A 22,524-nucleotide genomic window follows, 5' to 3' on the forward strand; every position below is an offset into this window, starting at 1 on the left:
AACCCGCTCTCGTCAGCTCTGTAAGGACAGGGCATTTCTTTGCTCACTGCTGGATCCCCAGGGCTTAGAACCACATCTGCCACATAGTAGGAGCTCAGTAAATACTTGTTGAGTGAAGGAATATATAAGTGAATGGGTAAACAAGAGAAAAGAAAAATCCCAGCTAGAGCTTATATTCTCAGGTGGACAAATGAATAATAATCAAACTAATAAATAAAATAATTTTAAAATGTGATGAATGCTAGGAAAGAAATAGAGTTAAATAAGAAAGAATAAACAAGCGAAGCCAAGAAAGGGGAAGATCTATCTGAGGAGGTGATTTCTGAGCTGAGAGATGAAAGATGAAAATGAGCCAAAGATGGAAGGAAAAACAAGCAATAAGTGCAAAGGCCCTGAGGCAGAAAGGGCTTGATGTGTTGGAGGAGCAGAAAGGAGACCAGTGAGGTTCAAACTGGGGTGAGGAGAGAGTGGTGTGAGATGCGGTTGGAGAGAGAGCATGAGGTAGATCATAAAGGGCCTTCAAGAACGTGGTAGGGAGTTTGGGTTTTATTCTAAGAACACTGAGAAGTTGGTGAATATTTTGCAGCCCGAGCGTATCATGATCTGATAAGTTCAGAGACGACTACACTCTTCAGGTAAGAGAAGATGATGGCTTGCACTGAAATGGTGGTACAGGAGGATGGAGACAAGGCAGACTGGATGAAGACGTGAGGGAAAGGAGGAGGCCTAGATTTTTGCCTTGAGCAGTTTGCCAAGATGATAAGTCCTGGGAATGAGAACAGGCTTGGAGTGAGTAGGGAGTCAAGGCTCTGTTTTGGACACTTTCATGTTGAGATGCCTGTGAGTCATGCAAACAGAGATATCAAGAAGGCAGCTGGATCGGGGTGTCAAGAGATATCAAGGGACAGCAAGAAGACAGAGGAGCTGAGGGTTGTCAGCACAGATGGCACTTAGAGCCACCGAGAATGATGAGAGCAGAGTGGGGAAAGCATCCATCTAGAGAAGAGTCCCAAGGTCCAAGCTCTGGGGCTCTCCGAATTTCAAGATGGGTTAGATGAGGAGAAGCCAGGAAAGGGAATGTGGAAGAAGTGGCCTAGAAGAAAACCAGGAGAACATACGGTTCCAAGAGTCAAATATTTCAAAAAGGAGAGAGGGCTCAACTGCGTAAGATGTTGCTGAGACCTCGGTGAGATGTGTGCAGAGAAGTGCCTGCTAGATCTGGAATGCAGAGGGATCAGGGTCAGGCACGAGTGGGACAGAAGCCAGACTGGAGATGAGAAAATGGAAACAACTTCCTAGTTTTCTATAAAAGGGAACAAAAAGAAATATGGCAGTAGCTCGAGGGAGATGTGGGTCTAAGTGTTTGTTTTTATGGTGGAAGATAGTGGAGCATGTTTGCATGTGATAGAATGACCCATGGAGAGCATTTAGTGATGCAGGAGGGTGAGAGGAGGGGCCTCTTCAGAGACAAATGCTTGAGAAGGTGAGAGGGAGGGATGGAATCCAGAGGACAGATGGAGAAAATGGGCAAACATACTATGTTCGCCCACCAAGAGAAAGATAAAAATAAACCCTGTGGTACTGAACTGGAATTGGAGGTATTACTAACTTATGGTTTTACAGAATAGGTGAAGCTATAATATGTGTGTGGGAGCCATGTAGCTATACAGCAGTTTGCACACATAGTCCCAGATCTTGATTTATAAATGTCCTTCTCCACCAAAAGGAATCAGGATCCTTGGAGAAATGACTGACACCATAGCTGGGACTGAGAGCCCACGAGACAAACCTGGAACATTTTTTGATGCCAGAAAGTAGGCTAGTGTTTAAAGAATGAGGAGGAATGTCAGGAAGACACAGAATCCAGCTTGAAGGGGCTCCCACTGGCCAAATCCAGGACAGTTTGCACATCAAAATAAATTATGAAAGCAACAGCTTATAACTTATGGAGTAAAACAGGACTCTATGAGCTCACAGTGACATAAATAAATGAATAAACAAATAAATAGGAGAGCAAACATTTCTTATAGTAACATTGTTTCAAATAAAGGTAGAAGAAATGGTGGAGCTAGAAATTCACCATTTGACAAAAATCATACTAATCCTCCAATGATCAAAGGATGATGAAATTAGTGGATGAAAGTGTGATGAGGTATAAGATACCTACATATCAAAGTCTCTCCCCATAAAGTATTTATTAATTAAAAAGATGCGATTAGTCATTTTACCGCGGAGAAACCTGGCAGACACCCCCCTAACCAAGTGATCACAAAAAATGGACAACCTGACACCATGTGCCTTCTGATGTGAGGCCCAGAGGCTACAACGTCACTTTGCTGGCATTCCTGCCAAAAATGTATCACCCCAGTCCCATCAGGAGGCAACATCATAAAAACCCAAACAAAGGAACATTATACAAAATGATTGGCCTTTAGGAAGTATACAATGTGGTATTGAAGGATAAAGGAGCATCGTATCTGCAACTTACTCTGAAATGGTTCAGGAAAAAAATTATATATACATATGTGTACATATATATACACATATACATATATAATAAAGCAAATGTAGTAAAATATTTAAACAGGAAATCTGAGCAGAATGTGTTTGAGAGTTCAGTGCACTACTCTTGAAACTTCTCCGTACCTTTCAAGAAATGTCAGTTAAGAATAACCCACAAAATGCTTGCCCACCTTGGCAAGGGGCTCCAGAGAACTGGGGCTAAAGGCGTCTGAGCTCAAAGACAGGCTGGCTGACTCTTGGCCAAGATGCTTTGGGAAGTGTGCCCATGAGAGAGCCACTTGGTGACCACGGAAGAAAAGGTTTCAGGGGCAAAAGGGAGAGCTGTCAAGACGTCATACAAAGCATGGAGATAGGGCCAAAGGATGACTTCCCTTTCCTAGCAGAGCCCATGTAAGGAGCTTCCGGTCCCCCAGGGGGCTGCAAAGGGGGTAGGGGGTACCCTCAATACTGACTACTGATTAGGGCCAGACTCTGAGCCGTTAGATGTTAATTCAGACTGGCACACTGAAATGAATTTTTGTCCAGGAGAAGATTATCCCCCTGAAGGCATGAATTAGCCGTGCCGGACCCAGCAAGCGCATTTCAGCATCCTCCCATCCCAGTGCTGTAGCCACTCTCTACTCCTCGAAACAAATCTTTGACGTGTGCTCACTCTGTATGAAAATCCTATCTTTACTTTTCTAAACATTGTATTTTGACACAATTAAAAGATTATTTTCTTAGGGAAGGCAGGAGAGCACACAGTGGAAGCAGCTGCTTTCACATCCGCCCAAGGAAAATGCCAGCAGTCAGGCCCAGGCTGCTCACCGAGCGTGTCCACACTCACTCCCTCCGAAGCCGCTCTCTCCAGCTGGAAAAAGTCATAATCAAATCTGCTCAAGTCCTCACTGCCTCGCTCTGAAGGAAACCCAATGTAGAGGTAGGCGCTGTTGGATCCCAAAATAATTCGGTCCTAGGGAGGAGAGAGCGGGCTCGGAGGGAAGAGGCCAGAGGAGGTGAGCCAGCTCCTCTGTGTAAATCCTGAGACCCTGTTTATCCCCCAAACAGGAAAGAGACCCATAAACGAGGAGGGGAGAGGGGGCCTCTTGCTTTTTCGTGCTTTCACCGACTCCTTCCTTTATCCCACTCTCTCCACCAGGCGCTGAGAGTCGGTGGGGACCGGGCAGACCCATCCCTCCCCTCCGGGACTTGACGAACTAACGATGTAATCACAGCCCAGCCCATGCGGGATGCTGGGAGGAAAAGGGCGGGCCTTCCGCAGAGTGTATGGGGCCTAATTTACACTGGGGATTAGAGAAGACCTCTTGGAAGGTGCACTATTTAAGGTGACACGTCAAGTGTGTTAAGTTTCGGCGAGGCTGAGAAGGCCGCTGCCCACCGGAGCCTGGCACGTCTTGAGCATCCAAGGGGTCGTGTGACCGAGGGAAGCCCAGGCAGAGCAGTGAGGCCAGAGAGGCAGGAGATGGGCCGGCTCCCTCGGGTGTCCTAAAAGGGAGGTCATCGAAGGATTTCCGAGAAAGGGGTGGCCTGCTCCAGTGTGCTTGTCTAAAAGGCTCTCTGTGGCTACAGGTGGAAGAGGGACTGGAGAGGGGCCTAAAGCCCCTGTGCTGCTGGGACTCGGGCCGGGGTGGTGGCAGGAGACGGGGAGAGCCCGATGTTGGCAAGGGGCTGGCAGTCCCTCTCCACGGCAGGTTTCAAAAATCTAAAAAGTCATACGGGGGTTAGAGCTGGAAGGATTTTGGCGATCACCTAGTTCACCCCTCTCTGCTTTATGGGCGAGGCCCAAGGAGGCGAAGTGACTTCCCCAGGACACACGGGGAGTTAATCTCAGGTCTCCTGAGCCCACAGCTGTGACCTCGTCATCACTGTGACGCGTAGCAGAGGGACACGAGGGCGTTAGCTCCCAGCCCTGCCCACCTCCCTCCAGCTCTCTCGGACAAACTTAGAAACCCTGCGGCTCCGCAGCAGAGTTTACCAAATGCTGCAGCTTCGTCTTGGTCGTGATGGGCACCCCGTTAACGACGACCTTGCATTTGCCGTGTGGAGTCACCGTCACTTTACCATCCGAATTTGTGAAGGAAGCGTGTTTATCTGAAATTCTAAAAGGATAAGACTGTGTCTAAGAGACCAAATAAATTACGATTTTAGTGAACAGTTTAGATCGTTCTTTGTCATTTGCACAATCAGGTAAGCCCTACAGCTGCCAAGGAAGCCCTGTGGGGCTCCTGTGTGCTGGCTCAGTGGGTGGAGATGGAGAGGTGGGTGTGAGGGACTCTGCCCTCCAGCGGGGAGACAACAAGGCAATCATTTCTTAGTGGAACCCTGCCCCTCCCCCACCCCAGTACTAGATCCCGCAGGGGTTGCACAGGCCTGTAGGATTGAGAGGAGGGGAAATGGAAAGATAGGTGTTTCAGAAGAGACACTTGGAAGGTGACTTAATAATGTGGCCACATATCGCTGAGAAGTTTAGGTCTGGTTCTTGGTCTTTATCTATACAAATCCAGACTTGAGATGTTACAGGATTTGGGGTCAGTATCAGAGGTGTCAGATTGGCTGCCCAACAGACGTCATCTCTGTGCCCTGAATGACCGGCTTCCTGGCTGTTCTAGAATGTTCCCGGACTCCTTGGCTGTCATGGAATGTTCGGGAAGTCGAGACACACAACCACCACCCAGAGCCCTTGTTTGCCTGGGGCTCAGGGGTCCTGTGGGAAGGTTTGACCCTCAGCTCATCTGGAGTTCAGCCTTTCCAGACCTGTGTGTTAGACTAGGGTCGCTGCAGGAAGTGGTCTGGAAAGGGAGATGAGGGGGTCCCCAGGAACAATCAGAGCAAAGGGCCTGGAGGCCAGCGGTCAGGGTGAGTTAGTGCCCACAGGTCCCCCGCCTCCCCTCTCCACCCCCCTCCCAGCCACCAACACACACACAAACACACACATACACGCATCCCAGGTGGGCTCAGGAGGGCTGAGGTATGTCGGGGAGACTGGTCAGTAAGGTCCCTCTTTGTAGGGGCTGATTGAGTCTATTGACTGGAAATCTTGTCCTTGGTTGTCCGGCAGGGTCTGTGGCCTGGCCTAAGGATGACTGGATGAATTCTGAGAGTCTCCTCTGGATGCAGTGGTCACAATTCTCTAATGCTGGACAGAGGTGCTGGGTCACGTCAACTTACCCCAAACCTTGAAGAGTGATGGCGTTTGAAGCTGCCTGACCAGCATCACACGAACCTGAAAAGAATTACGGTAAGTTGTTTTCAAATTTTTTCAGAATTTGACATTAGTAAGTTAACATGTTTGGTGTTTGGGAAGTGCCATATCCTCTCCAATTAGATCACGTGAAGGGATTTTTTCACTGCGATTTTCAGTCATGATGGTACATGGACATCACCTTGCCTTGGGGATAACTGTTCTACCTTCTACCTTTTTTGTGATGTTCCTAACTTTCTGTTTGTTTGTTTAGGAAAATATTTTTTATTTAAGAATGTGTCATTTATGTTAACATTTAATGGATTTATTATTGTTATTTTAAATGAATTTTTATTAATTTTTATTGGAGTGTAGTTGATTTACAATGTTGTGTTAGTTTCAGGTGTACAGCAAAACAAACCAGTTATACATATAAGTATATCCACTCTTTTTTAGATTCTTTTCCCATATAGGTCGTTACAGAGCATCGCATAGAGTTCCCTGTGCTATACAGCAGGTTCTTATTAGTTATCTATTTTATATATAGTAGTGAGTATGTGTCAACCCCAATGTCTCAATTTCCTAACTTTTTTAAAGTTCTACCTTCTTCATGGGAATTCTGGAGGAAGAAACTGTTGCATCTGGGCCTTAGGAGACCCACTGAAGCCTGGGCACAGGGAAGGCCCTGGTCTGTGAAGCTCAGTGACTGAGCCCAAGGACAGTGCTGGGAGCATCACACCAGCCTCCTGGGGCTGCCCCCTCATTCAGCCCCCACTGCCGTCCTGCATGAGCCTCTCCGGTCCTGAGTGTGCACAGGGCTAGGGTGGGAAAGCCAGATGGGACTAAATACTGGTGCCATTTTCCAGTGGATGAGTGGATCAACAAAATGTGGTACACACATACAATAGAATATTGTTCAGCCTTAAAAAGGGAGGAAATCCTGACACAGGCTTTAACATGGATGAGCCTGGAAGACATTATGCTAAGTGAAGTAAGCCAGACACAAAAGGACAAATACTGTAAGACTGCGCTTATACAAAGTACCTGGAATGGTCAAATTCATAGAGACAGGAAGTAGAATGGTGGTTGCCAGGGGCTGGGGGAGGGGCTAATGAGGAATTATTGCATAAAAGGGACAGAGTTTCAGTTTGGGAAGACAGAATCAATCTGGAGATGAGTGCAGGTGAGGGCTGCACAACGCAAAGGCCCTTAATGCCAATGAACTTTACGCTCAAAGACGGTTAACACGGGGAATCTTCTGTTATGTGTATTTTTTTTTTTTTTTTTTTTTGCGGTACGCGGGCCTCTCACTGTTGTGGCCTCTCCCGTTGCGGAGCACAGGCTCCGGATGTGCAGGCCCAGCGGCCATGGCTCATGGGCCCAGCCACTCTGTGACATGTGGGATCTTCCCGGATCCGGGCACAAACCCATGTCCCCAGCATCGGCAGGAGGACTCTCAACCACTGTGCCACCAGGGAAGCCCTGTTATGTGTATTTTACCACAAAAAAAAAATCAAAAAGAAAAAAGGGGCAGGAAGCATAAGCAGGACCAGGGCAGGTCTAGAGGAGTGAGTACCAGCTTCGACGAAGTGCTTGAGAACCCCCGTGAGCTGCGGGTCTTCATTGACGTTGAGAAGGTGCGGGAAGGTCTTCATCATCTGCTGCTCCTGGAGGAGAAACAGAGAGAGGACTTCCTCGCCAGACAGGGCAGCACAGCACAGACGGCAATGTTCCTTCCTATCCACTGCTCCTCGGAGCTGTTTGTCTGTGCATCCCATCAACTCACCCCATAAAGCAAACCCAGAGGAGGAAAGTGTGACCAGGGGCTTCGCTGACAGAGCGGGTACGATCCTGGCAGGTCAGCGGTCAGGGGCCTGCATTCATCCCGTCAGGACTGTTGCAAAGCACAGCCGGTTTCCGACTCTGTTCACCATTCCCAGCTGCTCTCGCGTGGTTCCCTGCACTTTGGTTTCTACCCCTGCCGTTTCTTCAGGCCCCCGGCATCCCCAGCTGTCAGGAGGCCCCATTCTGGCGCTCCGCCTGGGTAATTCTTCCTGGGTTCCACTAAACCATCTGCCCTACACCTCATTCCCCCAAGTCCTTTGGCGAGCTCATCACCCATCAGGTGTTGATAGCAAAATGGGTCCTATTGCATCGCCCTCTCTTGGTTACCAAAATGCGCTTCATTTTTTAATACAGGTGTTGATTGGTATTGCGGTTATAGAGGTCTGATAGTCAAGCAGAACTGGAATAAGCTATGCAGGCACAAGGAAAGCTTTTAAGTCCTGAAGTTCTCATAAAGAGTAAAGAAGATGAGAGTCCTTCTGGTTCTAACTGTCCATACAGAACAGAGTCCTAGGTTCTTCACTCTGGATCCTACTTGACCCCTGAAGCCAAGGGTCACAAACCCAGGTACCCCTTACACAGGATGTTACTTTCTTGGCCCTTCTGGCTGCTGGGTGCAGCCATATTACATCCACACCTCTAGAGTTCTTGGACCCTAACTTAACCTGACCCCCTGCTGCCACAGACCTCCACCCGACTCCACTCCTTCCGCCTGGAGCTCACATCTATTCTGGCGCCATGAGCCCTTTGGAATCTGGACTGGACCCCTCCCACCACTTCTAAAGTCCTCCAGGGCTGGCCCATGACTTTGGAGTTTGTCCAGAGCCTCGTGGCTTTGGGGAGGAAGGTCATGGGAGACAGGGCATCTCCCTGGCCCAGGTACAAAGTTCACACCCCAGCCCATTTATGATCTGGAATTGGCGGTGAATACCAGATACGTGGTTCAGGGTCACAACTCACAGACCCCAGAAGACAACCATATTCCTCAGATCCTCCCCAAATTCTAATTATCCACAGCCTTGAATTCTATCCTCAGCCTCATGGCCTCTTTGCTTCCTTCCCTTTCATGCCCTGTCATTCTCTCCCCAACTCTGCCAATAATTTAATTAAGTCATACATCACATATAACATGTCACATTCACATATTATACATAATACACCTCACCCCGATTATCCACCTGGCATCAACCCAGGCATTGGCGCTTGTCTGGGTAAGGGGCAAGGCCACCCCCACCCCCCCCCCCCCCGCCAGGTTGCCACCCTCGGCAGGTAGAGGTGGTGAGCTCACCTGGGCAATGGCCACGTAGTACTGCTGCCATTCGCTCCGGGCCTGCTCCAGCTGGTGCACCCAGCTCAGTTGATCAGTGGGAGACCTGAGCCAACAGGCTGGCAGCTCTGGAAGGAGGGAGATCCTTTAAGCAATTTAAGGCCAGTTTAAGGTCTGCAGTGTCAAAGGTGAGGCACAGAATGTCTCAGTCAAAACATGGCACTCTCAGTAGGAGTGGGAAATAGAACTGCACTGACTGCACTTGGCAAGTTCTATAAAGACTAGGATATCCACTGCAGCTCTATTCACAACAGTCAAGACGTGGAAGCAACCTAAGTGTCCATCCACAGATGAATGGATAAAGAAGATGCGGTACATATATACAACGGAAGGTTAGCCAAAAAAAAAGAACGAAATCATGCCATTTGCAGCAACATGGATGGACCTAGAGATTATCATACTAAGTGAAGTAATCAGAGAAAGAGAAATACCATACAATATCACTTATATGTGGAATCTAAGAAAATAGCACAAATGAGCTTATTTACAAAACAGAAACAGACTCACAGACATAGAAAACCAACTTATGGTTACCAAAGAGGATAGCTGGGAGGTGGGAGGGGGATAAACTAGGAGTCTGGGATGAACATATACACACTACTATATATAAAATAGATAAACAACAGGGACCTACTGCACAGCACAGGGAACTATACTCAATGTCTTGTAATAACCTATATGGGAAAAGAATCTGAAAAATAATATATATACGTATGTGTAGGTGTATAATTGAATCACTTTGCTGTGTATCTGAAACTAACACAGGGCTGCCCTGGTGGCGCAGTGGTTAAGAATCCACCTGCCAATGCAGGGGACACGGGTTCGAGTCCTAGTCCGGGAAGATCCCACATGCTACGGAGCAACTAAGCCCGTGCACCACAGCTACTGAGCCTGCGCTCTAGAGCCCGCGAGTCACAACTACTGAGCCCACGCGCCTAGAGCCCGTGCTCCGCAACAAGAGAAGCCACCGCAATGAGAAGCCCGTGCTCCGCAACAAGAGAAGCCACCGCAATGAGAAGCCCGTGCTCCGCAACAAGAGAAGCCACTGCAATGAGAAGCCCGCGCACCGCAACAAAGAGTAACCCCCGCTCGCAGCAACTAGAGAAAGCCTGAGCGCAGCAACGAAGACCCAACGCGGCCAAAATAAAAATAAATAAATATATTTAAAAAAAGAAACTAACACAACATGGTAAATGAACTGTACTTCAATAATTAAAAGAAAAAAAAAGACTAGGATCACCTCTTAATTCCTAGGAAACTAGAGCAGGGAGGTCCTTTGTAGGAGGAGCAGTGAAGCTCAGCAATCTGTTTTTTTAATCATGTGGGCATGTGAGAGCATTTCAGGACATGCCTGTGAAGTCAGGGGATTCAGGAAGAATCAAAAATTTATCTTACCTTGTTTTTCATGCGTTCCGTGTCTGTGCTTATGAATAATGGGAATTAGATGCTATATTTAGGTGAACATCCGCATGTCCAGATTTTAGAGGTACGGAGATTTGTGACAGAGCAGAGTCATGCCTGGACCAGATGTGGGCACAGCCTCTAATTTAGGAAGTGCGTGGTTGAGTCTGAAGCCTTAGTGAGTCAGGACTTGGGAACCCAGAGATATGCCAGATGGGGCCAACCTGTCCTCGAACAGAACATCCATGGGGGCAGCCAGGTGTGTGTGCATGCGGGAGCGGGCTGTGGTTGGGAAGTGTTGCCACCGCCAGACAGAGAGCCCGTGTGGCACGAGGGAGCCCGGCCGGGCGAGGGGAACGGCTACCAAGGGCCGGACGATGACAGTGGGGGCACACTCCACTAAGAGCACTGAGCGCAGAGCTTTCAGACCTTCTGGTCTGGCTGTTTTGATGCTGAACGCTTTTATCAATTCTACTTCAACAGTTTTATATTTTGCCCTTTCCATCCATACCATTCTAAATTGTTCATGGGCATAAAATTACACACACCTCATGCTGCCATGCTGAAATCTCAGGCCTTCACTCAAAGCAGTGGTCCTCAATAATTGCACGGTGGGCCACCTTAAGGTGGGCACTTTAAGGACCACTGCTGCCCCCGGGATGGATTAATTGGTCCAGATGGCGCACAGTCACCAGGTGACTCTAACGCGCAGCCAGGGCTGAGCAGAGCCTTAGAAGAGGGTGCTGGGGCTAGTGCTTCTTAGCTCCAAACGTCACTTAACTGCATGAGGCCATCAGCCGAATAAACGCCCTTAGGGCCACCGTCCAAATCTGGTAAGGAAAAAGTAGTCCCGGTGGAAAGAATAACCTCAAAATAAAAATGGTAATTAAAAAAAAAGAGACTAAAATGACCATTTAAAAAGGACAAGGCCAGGGCTTCCCTGGTGGCGCAGTGGTTGAGAGTCCGCCTGCCGATGCAGGGGACGCGGGTTCGTGCCCTGTGCCCCGGTCCGGGAAGATCCCACGTGCCGCGGAGCAGCTGGGCCCATGAGCCATGGCCACTGAGCCTGCGCATCCGGATCCTGTGCTCCACAACGGGAGAGGCCACAGCAGTGAGAGGCCCGCGTACCGCAAAAAAAAAAAAAAAAAAAAAAAAAAAAGGACAAGGCCATTATTTCTCATAACTGCTGTGAATCTACATTCAGGCCAAAATGTCCTGGACAAAGGCCCAGGGGTGCAGCAACCTGCCCTAGGGCTCCCCTAAGACTCTACCCAGGAGTTGGCCCCCAGGCCTGGGCCTGGCCACGGCCCCTCCCTTCCTCCCTCCCGCTCCCAGCCTCCTGGCTGCTGGCTTGGACCCGCGCTGACTCCTGACTCGGTTTACCTGCCATTCTGGAGTTTCCACACCCAAGCAGCAGTTTGTTGTTCTCTGCCCTGGACTCTCTCATCAGGGTCGAGGTGTTGACCACGGCTTTGTTCCGGATCTTCTTAGCCCTGTGCAAAGGTGGACACACAACCAGGCCCTGGACCTTTTGCAGTTGGAGCAGTACCACCAGATCACTGGCTGGAAGCCGGGCTCTGGTCTCAGAAGGTCAAAGTGGGAGCCTTTCATGCCCAAGTGATTCGAAACTCCACCATGTAAGGTTCCAGTAAACCATGAAGACCAGAAGGGACTCAAGAGATATCCAGGGTTCAAATAAATAGGAGCAGCTCAACCGAGGCCTGGAGCCTGCCCGCCATGTGTTCTGAACACACTCCCCCAGCTGGGCTGACTCGGTTAATGCAAAACTCTCTTCAGTCACTGCTCCTGCTGCTGCTATAGCACCACAAACCCTGGAGGCTCCCCGTGACCCTCTACCATGTGCTCCGGGCCAGCAGTGGGCTTAGAGATGACCTAGTTCACTCCCAGCAAGTGCTGCATGGGGCGCACTTATGCTAAAACGTGACTTGCTCTTTATCTGAAATTCAAATTTAACTGGGCGGCTTATATTTTGTTTGCTAAATCTGGCAACCTTACTCCTTTCACTGAGGAAGAGGGTTTCCAAGGCAAGCCCACCGTCGCACAGGCCGCGGCAGATCTGGGCCTGGAGCCCAGGGCCCCTGGGGACCATTTTCTCCTTCCTCTGCATCACACAGTGTCTCACGTAAAAAGTGCTAGCAACAGATTGACATCTGACAAGCAGAGAGAAAACGACCATTCTAAATATTACTAAAGAGAAAATTCAAGATCTGAGTGGTACAGATGCTGGAAGAACACGTCTACTGGAGTCAGATGATACTGAGACCACGCAGCGCAGAACGAGAATGTAAGTGTTCGTGAGTAAAATGCAAGGGCCCCTCCCTGAGAAGATGCCAAAGGAAGACCAGAAGGACAGGCGATTACTTGGGGACGTCACGGCAACTACCACTTTTGAGCGTCAGCCCCATGCCAAGCAGAACTTAGCCAGAAACGGTTTATGAGCAATCTCAGGTGGTCTTCACCCCACCCAGAGAGTGAGGCATCACCTCCGTCAGCAGGTGAGGTCACCGAGGGCCAGCGAGGGTCAGGTCCTGTGGCAGGCAGGGCCAGATTCTGACACACAGGCCCGTACCCATTCGAAGAGGAACCAAGTCCATTTCACATGCCAGCTGCAGCTGCCTGGAACACAGGCTGAGAATTCCAAGCTCCTGAAAGGAGCTGATGGGAACACTGCAGAGGTGGATTCTCAAATCTGCCACATGGATACGATGCAGGGGTGGTGGGGGCGCGCGGTTTCCACCCCTGGTTGGAGGCTTCCTCTCCCCAGACCCTCACCTGCCTAGACAGGTCAGGAGGAGTAGGCGCCTACGTGCCTTGAAAGGCAGGAACTCGGCTCTTCCACAGCGTCCTGCAGGGGCTAATCGAGTGGGCTTGTCTCCCCGGCCAGTCCAAAGGGAGGGAACCAGCAGTGACAGCCCTGCTCTACCCGCACAGGGAGACGACGCCTGTGACCTGCTGGGTGGGACCTGGAGAAATGAGAAGCAGCTCAGGGAAAGCTGCAGAGCCGGGGGCTGGTTCCCAACTTTGGGAGTGCCTCTGATGTGCTCATCTTTATTATTAGCACAAAAATTCTCTGCCTGTCACTATGCTCTACGTGTGTCCCAGACGACAGAAGGGGAATCTGTGAATGGTCATGCTATGTGGCAGGAAAATGCAGGGGGGACAGATAAGTGACCACATCAGGATTGGGATCAGTGCTTCCTCCCATGGGTTTGAGCCCACGGCTCCTCCCCCATCCAGGGCTGGAGTGACAGAATGACAGGCTCAGGAGGGTCCTGAGCCTCCAGTTCGACCTCCTTTTATTTATTTCCTCTCACTCTCCTCTCACGAATCCTTCTGTTCTTCCTTCTTCTGGATCCCTTCCCAAGACGCCAACCCATCCAGTATAAGGGTACTAGAAGAATTTGCCAGATTTAGAACCTAGAACCACTGTGGATAATAAGTATTCATAAACGTACCTTTCAGCATATCTTAATGTTGATAAAGTTTCCTCGTAGCAGATGTCAGCCGGACTTATGGCTGCTATCTGTAAAAAATAACCTTTTCAGATTTTGTTTTTCATATAAGGTTTTAGAGCTATTGTTGTCGATATCACACAACTAACAGTCATGGAACATCTTGTAATTTGTGGTACTGTTCAAACTTTACAACTCAGACAGAAAAGTCAGGCTTAGAGAAGAAAAATGTGCCAAGGTCACTCAGATAATAACTGGCAGAGCTGGGACCTGGACCAGCCCTGACTTGACACCTGTGCAGCTAACCTCTGTACTACGTGTCCCTCAGCACTGAGTCCCCAGCAGATTTCCTCGGGGATTTAAATGACCTTTGAACACTGGCACTGCAGAGACCAATCAATAAATCATTACTGAGTAGCCACTTGTATGGTTTCAAGTCTGGCTATTGACTTTGGCTTAATTGTTCTAGAATTCAAATGAGAAAACAAACTTTTTGATGAGCTGGAGGCGGGCAGGGTCACTGAGGGTGAACAGGGGGGGAGTGTGATTGCCCAGGCGGCAGCTTGTAACTTATGGTCCTGGAGGTCAAGATTCAGAGCATAAGGGCCTGGTGACTAATCCTTTATCTTTGTCCAGCTTTTCAGCTTGTTCATTATATCATCTCATTTAATCACCACAGCAGTATTTCCAAGGCGAGATTGTTATCTTCACTTTAGGAAGGAGGAAAAGGAGGTCTCATGGTAAGTATGCTGAAACTGGGATTGGAGCCATGGAGCCTCAAGAGCTTGGATGTTTAACGTTCAGAGGAGTCTTATGGGCCTTCTTTTAGTCCAGGCTCTTGGGGGATGGCCCAGGGAGGCCCACAGGTACTGACAACCAGAAAAACGTTAACCAAAATGTTTGAAAAGAGTTAGGCAAGAATACATGATAAAGACAGATCCAGCAGCAGGCGTTTCTCTCCTAATCAGGACAACAGACTGGAGGCCAGTATGAGGCTGGAAGCAGAGCTTGCCCAGTTCTGTTCCTTCCCTAATCTGAAGCTTGAGAGCGGAGCGCCCTGACTTAACACATTGCGCACGGTACCACTTGGCAAACTTTCAATAATAGAGTCTGGAGTCTTTTGCTGAGATGACACAATTTGGCTACTCTCCAGGTTAAGCACCTGCCCTGTGTCTGAAACAGTCAAAAATTGATTCCAGTCTTGCCATGGAATGACTGCTGATTTATAATAACGTGACATTGTTAGTGTTAGTTTTAAAACTGTATTAGTTTCTTCCTGATAATAAAAGTAATATATAGTTCTGTAGAGAACCAGAAAAGAGTAAATTAAAAAATCAAAATTAGCACTATAGAAACTTTATTTGAACATCGCCATGGAAAGAGCTCCAGGAGTCATCAGATCATGGATCAGAACGTGCTATATCAATGCAGAGTGCTGTGTTTAGTGGTCCACAGAGAATAACTTTAATAATAATAATAACAACAGCAGTAATGACAGCTACATGAGTCTAAACAGTCTAAAATGTGGTAAGAAAATCACTTTACCAAAGTAGTTCTGCTGTTCCCACCCGGAGCTGACTGGAGCAGTTTGGTCAGAACAGAGTCTCTGTAGGGAATGTGCAAGACTTTCTTCCCCATGGCTGCATCAGCCAGAGCGCTGAATCAAAAGAAAATATAAAACAACAGAATTTTTTACATGTATCAAGAAGAAATCTGCTTCCCTGTGGATAAGTCAGAAACACTCCTCAAATCCCCTTGTCGACCCCATATACCAGAGACATGACTCTAAGGAATATCCAATAGTTGAGACACCTTCTGTACAAAGATGCTGAAGTTAAGACAGCAGCACAGGCTGCTGGTTCTATCCCCAAGGTCAGCACTGGGGAAACCATAACAGAGAGGGAAGCCCAGATCTGAGGCACTAACACACTAAACCTTTGGAGGAAAACCCAGAGCCTGCAGGCTATTGTAAATTTATGTATAGGGAAGGGTTGTGATCTGAGGAAGAGGGTGGCTAGCAGGGTGAAGATAGGAATGGGGAGTGGGTTTAAGTCCTTTTCTTGCCTTTCTCTCATACTGCCTTAGGAAGATCCCATAGCATTAGGACCCCATAGGACTACAGCATCAGAGTAACAGTGAATAAGAAAAATAACAGCTCAGTGTCTGCCCTGCTCAGGGCACTATAGAGAAAGTAGTGTTGTCACTGAAGAGAGTGGGGAAGAGGAGGGAGGAAATCCCATCTCTGTGAAATTATAATCACAAACAGAGAAAAGAAATCTAAAAAATTAATCCATCAGATTTAGAAAAGAAACAAAATGAACATCTAGAAAGGAATAGATACAATAATTGAAATTTAAAACACTATGGATAGGCTCAACAGCAAATTAGACATTGCCATAATGGGAATTAGTGAACCAGATAGTTCAGAGGAAATCCAGATTGCAGCCTGGAGACATAGAGATGGAAAACAAGAAAGAAAGGTTAGGAGACATGAAAGACAGGGTGAGAAGATTCAAATAGTTTAATTGAAGTTTCAGGAGAGAAAAGAGAAAAAAAATGGGTAGAAGCAATATGTGAGAGATAATGGCTGAGAATTTTCTAGTATTGATGAAAATCACTATCACAGAGCTATGGAGGCTAAGGAATTCCAAGGAGGATAAATAAAGACAAACTGACACTCAAATGCAACATAGTGAAATTGGGGAACATCAAAAAAGAAGAGCTTAAAAGCAGGTAGGGAAAAAGATTATCTTCAAGGCAATAGCGATTAGACCAAGAATAGAAACCAGGAGAATGGTATCCTTAATGAGCTGAAAGAAAATACTGTCCATCCAGAATTATATACTCAGCAAAATTATCTTTTAAAAATAAGGTAAAATAAAGAAATTTCAACCAAACAAAAATTGAGTTTGCCGTCAGCAGATGATCACTAAAAGAAATTCTAAAGAACATAGTTCAACCAGAAGGAAACTGATCTTACAGAGCAGCTCTGATGTTTAAGAAGGAATGAATAACAATAATAAAAAAGGAGTAGATGTGAATGAACACTAACTGTATAAGATAGTAAAGATAATGTCTTTCGGGGTTAAAGAAGAATAGAATTAACATATATGTCAAAAATAGCAGATGTCGGATGGAGATACTCATATTATCCAGGAATAGGATAAAGTGTTTATTATATTTAGAGGTTGACAAACAGATTGAAGAGCCAAGGAACAGTAAGCATATATTGAATTTTGACATATAACAGAAGTAGCATAGAAGATCATTGGGGAAAGGAGAGACTACTTAGCAAATGATCTGAAAAAATTGGTAATCGGTAAGGAAAAAATAACAAAAAGGATACCCACCTTACACTACTACACACCAACTCCAAATGGATAGGAACTTAAGTATAAATTTTCTTAAACAAGACAAAGAAAATGCAAAAATGCAAAACATAAACAATAACTTCTGCTCATCAATAGACACCTTTAAAAAAGTGAAAAGTCAAGCTACTAACTGGGAGAAGATATTTACAATACATATACCTGAGAAAAGAGTAATAAAAATAGTAAAAAATGTCTGCAGATCGATCAAAAAGACAATAACTCAATAGAATAATCGGAAAAACATAAGACCAGGTATTTTGAGAGGAAACATATTGCTAATAAGCAAATCAAATGATGCTCCAGCTTGTAGGTAACCAATGCTATCAAGACCATAGTAAAATATGTTTATACCCACTTAATTGGTAAATATCAAGAAATTTGACAATACCAAGCCTTAGAAAAGATGTGGATCAATGGGATATGTTATACATTGCTCCTGGGAATATAAATTGGTCCAACCACTTTGGAGAACAATTTGTCACCATCTCGAAAAATAAGGTATTCACACACCTTATATATAACACCCAAAAATTTCAATTCTTTGTCTATACCAAAAACACTTTGAAATATTGATACCCAATGATTTATACAAGAATGTTCATAGTAGTACTGTTTGTAATAGCAAAAAACAAACAAAAACTTGGAAACAACCAAAATGCCAATTAACATGAGAATGAAGGAATAAATTGTGGCATATTCCCACAATGGAATACTACACAATAATGAAAAAGAAGTAACAACTGCTACTGTAACAACATGGATGAATCTCATAGACAGGACATTTAGTAAAAGAACAGAAAATAAATTAACCAGAGCCACACATAACATGGATAGATATCGTTAATAATGTTGAATCTAAAAGCAAACTCTACTCCTGGGTATGTACTTAAGAGGAATGAGTAATTATTTTCCCCTAAGTACCTGTACAAGAACGTTGATAGCAACTTTATTCATAATAGTCAAAACCTGGAAACAAACTAAATGCCCATACAAGAGGAGAATGGATAAATAGTGGTATATTCCTATAATGGAATACTGCATAGCAATGAAAAACAATTAATAATTGCTAAGTGAAACAGCATGGATTAGTCTCATAGACACAATCCTCAGTGAATGAAGCCAGATGTAAAAGACAATGGCCAGGGATCCCCTGGTGGCTCAGTGGTTAAGAATCCGCCTACCAATGCAGAGGACACAGGTTCGAGCCCTGGTCCAGGAAGATCCCACATGCCACAGAGCAACTAAGCCCGTGTGCCACAACTACTGAGCCTGCGCTCTAGAGCCTGCAAGCCACAACTACTGAGCCCGTGTGCCACAACCACTGAAGACTGCGTGCCTCGAGCCTGTGCTCCACAACAAGAGAAACCATTGCAATGAGAAGCCCACGCACCGCAACAAAGAGTAGCCCCTGCTTGCCGAAACTAGAGAGAGCCCCCCACGTGCAGCAATGAAGACCCAACGCAGCCAAAAATAAATTAAATAAATAAACAAACAAACAAATAAATAAAAGACAATGACCTGATATACATGATCTCATTTTTATGAAAATCAATACAGTTAGGCAAAACTAATCTTTGATAACAAAGGTCAATTCCTTTTGTTAGGATTAAAAATTAGGAGGAGGTATGAGGGAGTTTTCTGAGTTTGGGAAATGTACTATATCTCAATCTAGATGGTAATTACATAGATATATACATATATAAAAATCCATTGAGCTGAACCTTTAAGATTTCTGCACTTTACTATATGTAATTTATACCTAAGTAACCTTAACAATGCAAGATCCAGAAAGCAATATAATATTTTACCCTTTTATAAAATTCAAAAATCAGTGCTACTAATAAATAATAATGTGCACAAGCGATAAAACAAGAAATGATAAAATAAAGAAAGAGGGAAGGAAGTAGGGAGGGAGGGAGATTAAACATAAAATTCAATATGGTGGCTACCTCCAAGGGGAGAATAGGAGAGGAATACCACCTGCTTCTTGGGTTGGGTGGTGGTTTTATTTGTGTTTGTTATTTCATTTAAAAGCAATTAATTAGTTTAAAATAAAATCTACAGGAGGGCCAGGAATGAACCAATGATGATAGTGGGTCATGAACCAAGGGTCATGATTAATCTAAATTTTGATATTTGAGTTTATTTTTATGGCACAATTAAGTACCTATCCACTGATTATTTACCTGATCACATTTCCTAAATTGGTTAAACTTAAGTTAACTCGTGATCCTTCCCTCAATCTGTCACCTTCAGATCCTGAAGATTTCTGCCTTTCACTTCCAGCTAAATCCACCAAATTAATACTGGATTGTTTGCTGAGGTCTCTGTCTAGAAAAACCTGTAGGAAAGCAACAGAGGTCATGCTATTAGAGTGGCAGCAGACTACACAAGAAGACAATCTATTTTACATTCTAGCATATTTTTTCTAATTGTATTTCACACTCAAAAAAGATGTAATAAAATTTGCAAGTTAAAATGCCATCCTCTTTATAATGACATTTTACAATAACATTACTAGGTTCAAATGTCTCAGTTGCCCCTTCCCAATTCTGCAGAGCTACTTTCAATGATATATTAGATATTAGTATTTCTGTGATCAATAAGTATTTTAAATCTACTGTGAAATCTGCAAAATAAGTAACTGTTCAGGATGGTGTAGTCATGTAATGGAAAGAATGCCACAGGTTCCCTTTCTGTCATGTAACTGTGGACAAATGATTTAACTTTTCAGAGTTTCAGCTTCCTCAGTTGTAAAATAAGGATGATAGCATGCTTTGGGGATGTTATGAGGGTAAAAGATAATAGATGTAATGGTTCTAACCATGCCTGGCATACATAAATAGGTGTTAATGTTGTTACTGACACCAATAAACAGAGTAAAATCATTCTTTTCCAGTTAATTTTGTCTCTTGCCTCTAAAATATCAAGTTTAAAAAGTAGCGGGGAAAACCATATTTAAAGTTTATAAATTTCAGTAACATGGTAAAATTAAGTGAATAATATTTAAAAGTTTACAAGGTTCTTTAAAATGCAGAGTGCTATTTAAACTTCTCAACATTCCTATGAGGATAACTATTCATCTCATTTTTACAGGACAAGAAACTGAGACTTAGGAAAGGTAAGTTACTTCCCAAAGTTTCAGAGCTGGTAAACAGAGTCATACATGGTCTAGTGTTTTTCCACTATTCTTGGTTAGAGCAGGACAATCTTTACTTATTACTGTTTTATCTGTTACTAGTGCTGGGGCTTAGGGGATGGAGGTGGTAAAACTGTAGCTAAATGTTTAACCAGGCTTTGTGAATAACCACGTCTGAATCAAATTGTCCATAACTGTAGAGGTCACTCGGTGATATCCACCAAGGAGAATGGAGGAGAAAAGTGCGCTCTAGTTTACCAAAGATTCTATTTAGTGGGGCGTTACATGGATTACCTGATTTCAAAGACTTTATCTTTGTGATTCCAAATATCAGAAAGACACTTCAGTATCTGGCTAGGCTCATGGATCTGAAAGTCGGGCATTATTATTTTGGTGGTGCACACAGAGCCTACTAGTAGAATTCTCCATGACAAACCACAGACCCACTCTCATATCTCCACACTTTGATCAACTCGGGGGTCAAAACCTGTTTCCCAGAGCATCGAATTTACTTGAGGGAAAGCAGTCTTTAGTCTCAGGGGCATTTCTGGGATCTGGTAGGTCTTACTGCCACCCCTCTGTTAGTAACGGGCTCACTTAGGCCGGGGTTGGGGGGCATGGATGTCGGGGGAGGGAAGCAAGGAGACAGGTGCCTCACTTTCTCCTGCTTCTGACCCTATAGTCTATGTGTGGAAAGAGCCACCTTAATCCATAGATCAACTCTAAAAAGATTCCATAATACTCACCAGCCCATAACGCTACTGGGAACCTTTCCCTGGACCCCCTTGGTGGGAGGTGGGGACAATGGCATCCACTTGAATCTCACCTGCTTGAACTGAATGGTGATGACCATGTGAGACCGGCTGCTGCTGGCATTCATGTTGGTCGAAGCTGTGGTCCTTATTTTTGTTCCTTGTTCCATCAGTCTTTCAATCTGGGCATAGTTCTCACAAGGCACTGACTTTAGACCATCCACATAAAAGCCCAGCTGTTGGTCTTCCCTTACTTTTAGCCCTCCAGGTTTCTTGGTTTTGGACAGCAAATCTTTTACCTGTGGAAAAAAGAATAAATAATGCAAAATTCAGGAAGGCAAGGATTTTTGTTTATTTCACCGTTACAGCCCTTTCTAGAATACATTAAGTGCTCAGTAAATATGTATTGGATGAATGAATAAATGTTAAAGTTCTGTAGGCACCAGACCACCTCATAATTTAAATAAGTAAGGAATAGAGAAATGACAAGCAAGAAAATATGGAAACCTGCTGTAATTAGTGAAATCAGAAGCATATATTTTTTTAGAAATTCAGTTTTATTATGTTCAAGTACCTAGAGCACTTCAACCAGACTGCGAGGTCCCTGAGGGCAGGGCATGTTTCTTTACTAGGACAGTAAATCCTAACATGGTTCCTGACATATGATAGGAACTCAGTGAATGCTTGTGGAGAAGATAGCGTAACTGAAGCTAAGCTAACAAGTAATGTTTAATACACTGAACATGGAGTATTGGCGGAACTGCTTTTGTAGCATGAAAAAACATTTTAGTCGGTATCTACAGTTGTCTGACTTTACATAGGTGATTCTAAAGCTTTTGTGCTTGAAAACATGGTTCTCGGATTATCCTAAATATTCTCCTAGCAATCTTGTTAACTCTTGTAGTTGATCCGCAACTCCTTTGTGAATAATATGAAAAGAAATGATCCCAGCCTCTTTCTGAATTATCACAAATTTTGTATTACAAAGTAATGAAGTCTTACTTTCCTGAGAACAGTGATCAATGAAACTTAAAACACTTAAAAGTTAGTAACATTCAAAGTACCTAATGTTCTGCCTAGGTTAAATCATGCTGCAACAAATGCCACCACTGTGAATATCTACTTCCAAGGGAAACTTATTTAACCCAAACAGTATTTGCTACAGCCAAACCTAACAAGACACTGTGGGTAATTCTTTGGATTTTCTTCTTATTATTGGAGATTTGTGTGATGTCACACTTAGACCATGGCCTCAGGTGAAAGTCCATGTTGCCTCTCCCCCCAAAAAGCCACTTCTGCCAAGGCACAGTAGGTCGAGCTATGGGAGCCTGGTAGAGCCAGAGTCCCTAGAGCAGGTAGTTGGTATTATACGATGCAGGGAGATCTGGGCTGGGAATCTGACCTGGGCTCTTAGTTCTGGTTCTGCTTCCAAAGTGTGAGAGCCTTGGAAAGTCTCTTACATCCCCAGTTTTCTCCTCATAAGAGAAGAGCGATGGATAAAATGGTCTCTAA

At 45.1% G+C, this 22,524-nt stretch overlaps 1 protein-coding gene across 1 annotated transcript in view; it reads right to left on the reverse strand.

Moving 5' to 3' along the window:
* LOC116741694 (kinesin-like protein KIF28P) overlaps nt 1–22,524 on the reverse strand; it is an 85,693-nt gene that overhangs the window by 22,749 nt on the left and 40,420 nt on the right. Inside the window, exons 5-14 of the mRNA XM_032608667.1 lie at nt 21,087–21,311; nt 19,308–19,462; nt 15,296–15,407; nt 13,754–13,821; nt 11,661–11,770; nt 8,838–8,944; nt 7,281–7,371; nt 5,692–5,746; nt 4,499–4,622; nt 3,331–3,475 (exon numbers count right to left, since the gene is read on the reverse strand). Of these exons, the coding sequence (XP_032464558.1) occupies nt 3,331–3,475; nt 4,499–4,622; nt 5,692–5,746; nt 7,281–7,371; nt 8,838–8,944; nt 11,661–11,770; nt 13,754–13,821; nt 15,296–15,407; nt 19,308–19,462; nt 21,087–21,311 (1,192 nt within the window). The remainder of the gene's footprint in view (nt 1–3,330; nt 3,476–4,498; nt 4,623–5,691; nt 5,747–7,280; nt 7,372–8,837; nt 8,945–11,660; nt 11,771–13,753; nt 13,822–15,295; nt 15,408–19,307; nt 19,463–21,086; nt 21,312–22,524) is intronic.

The sequence above is a fragment of the Phocoena sinus genome, chromosome 1 (genome assembly GCF_008692025.1).
Source record: "Phocoena sinus isolate mPhoSin1 chromosome 1, mPhoSin1.pri, whole genome shotgun sequence".
Taxonomy (NCBI): Eukaryota; Metazoa; Chordata; class Mammalia; order Artiodactyla; family Phocoenidae; genus Phocoena; species Phocoena sinus.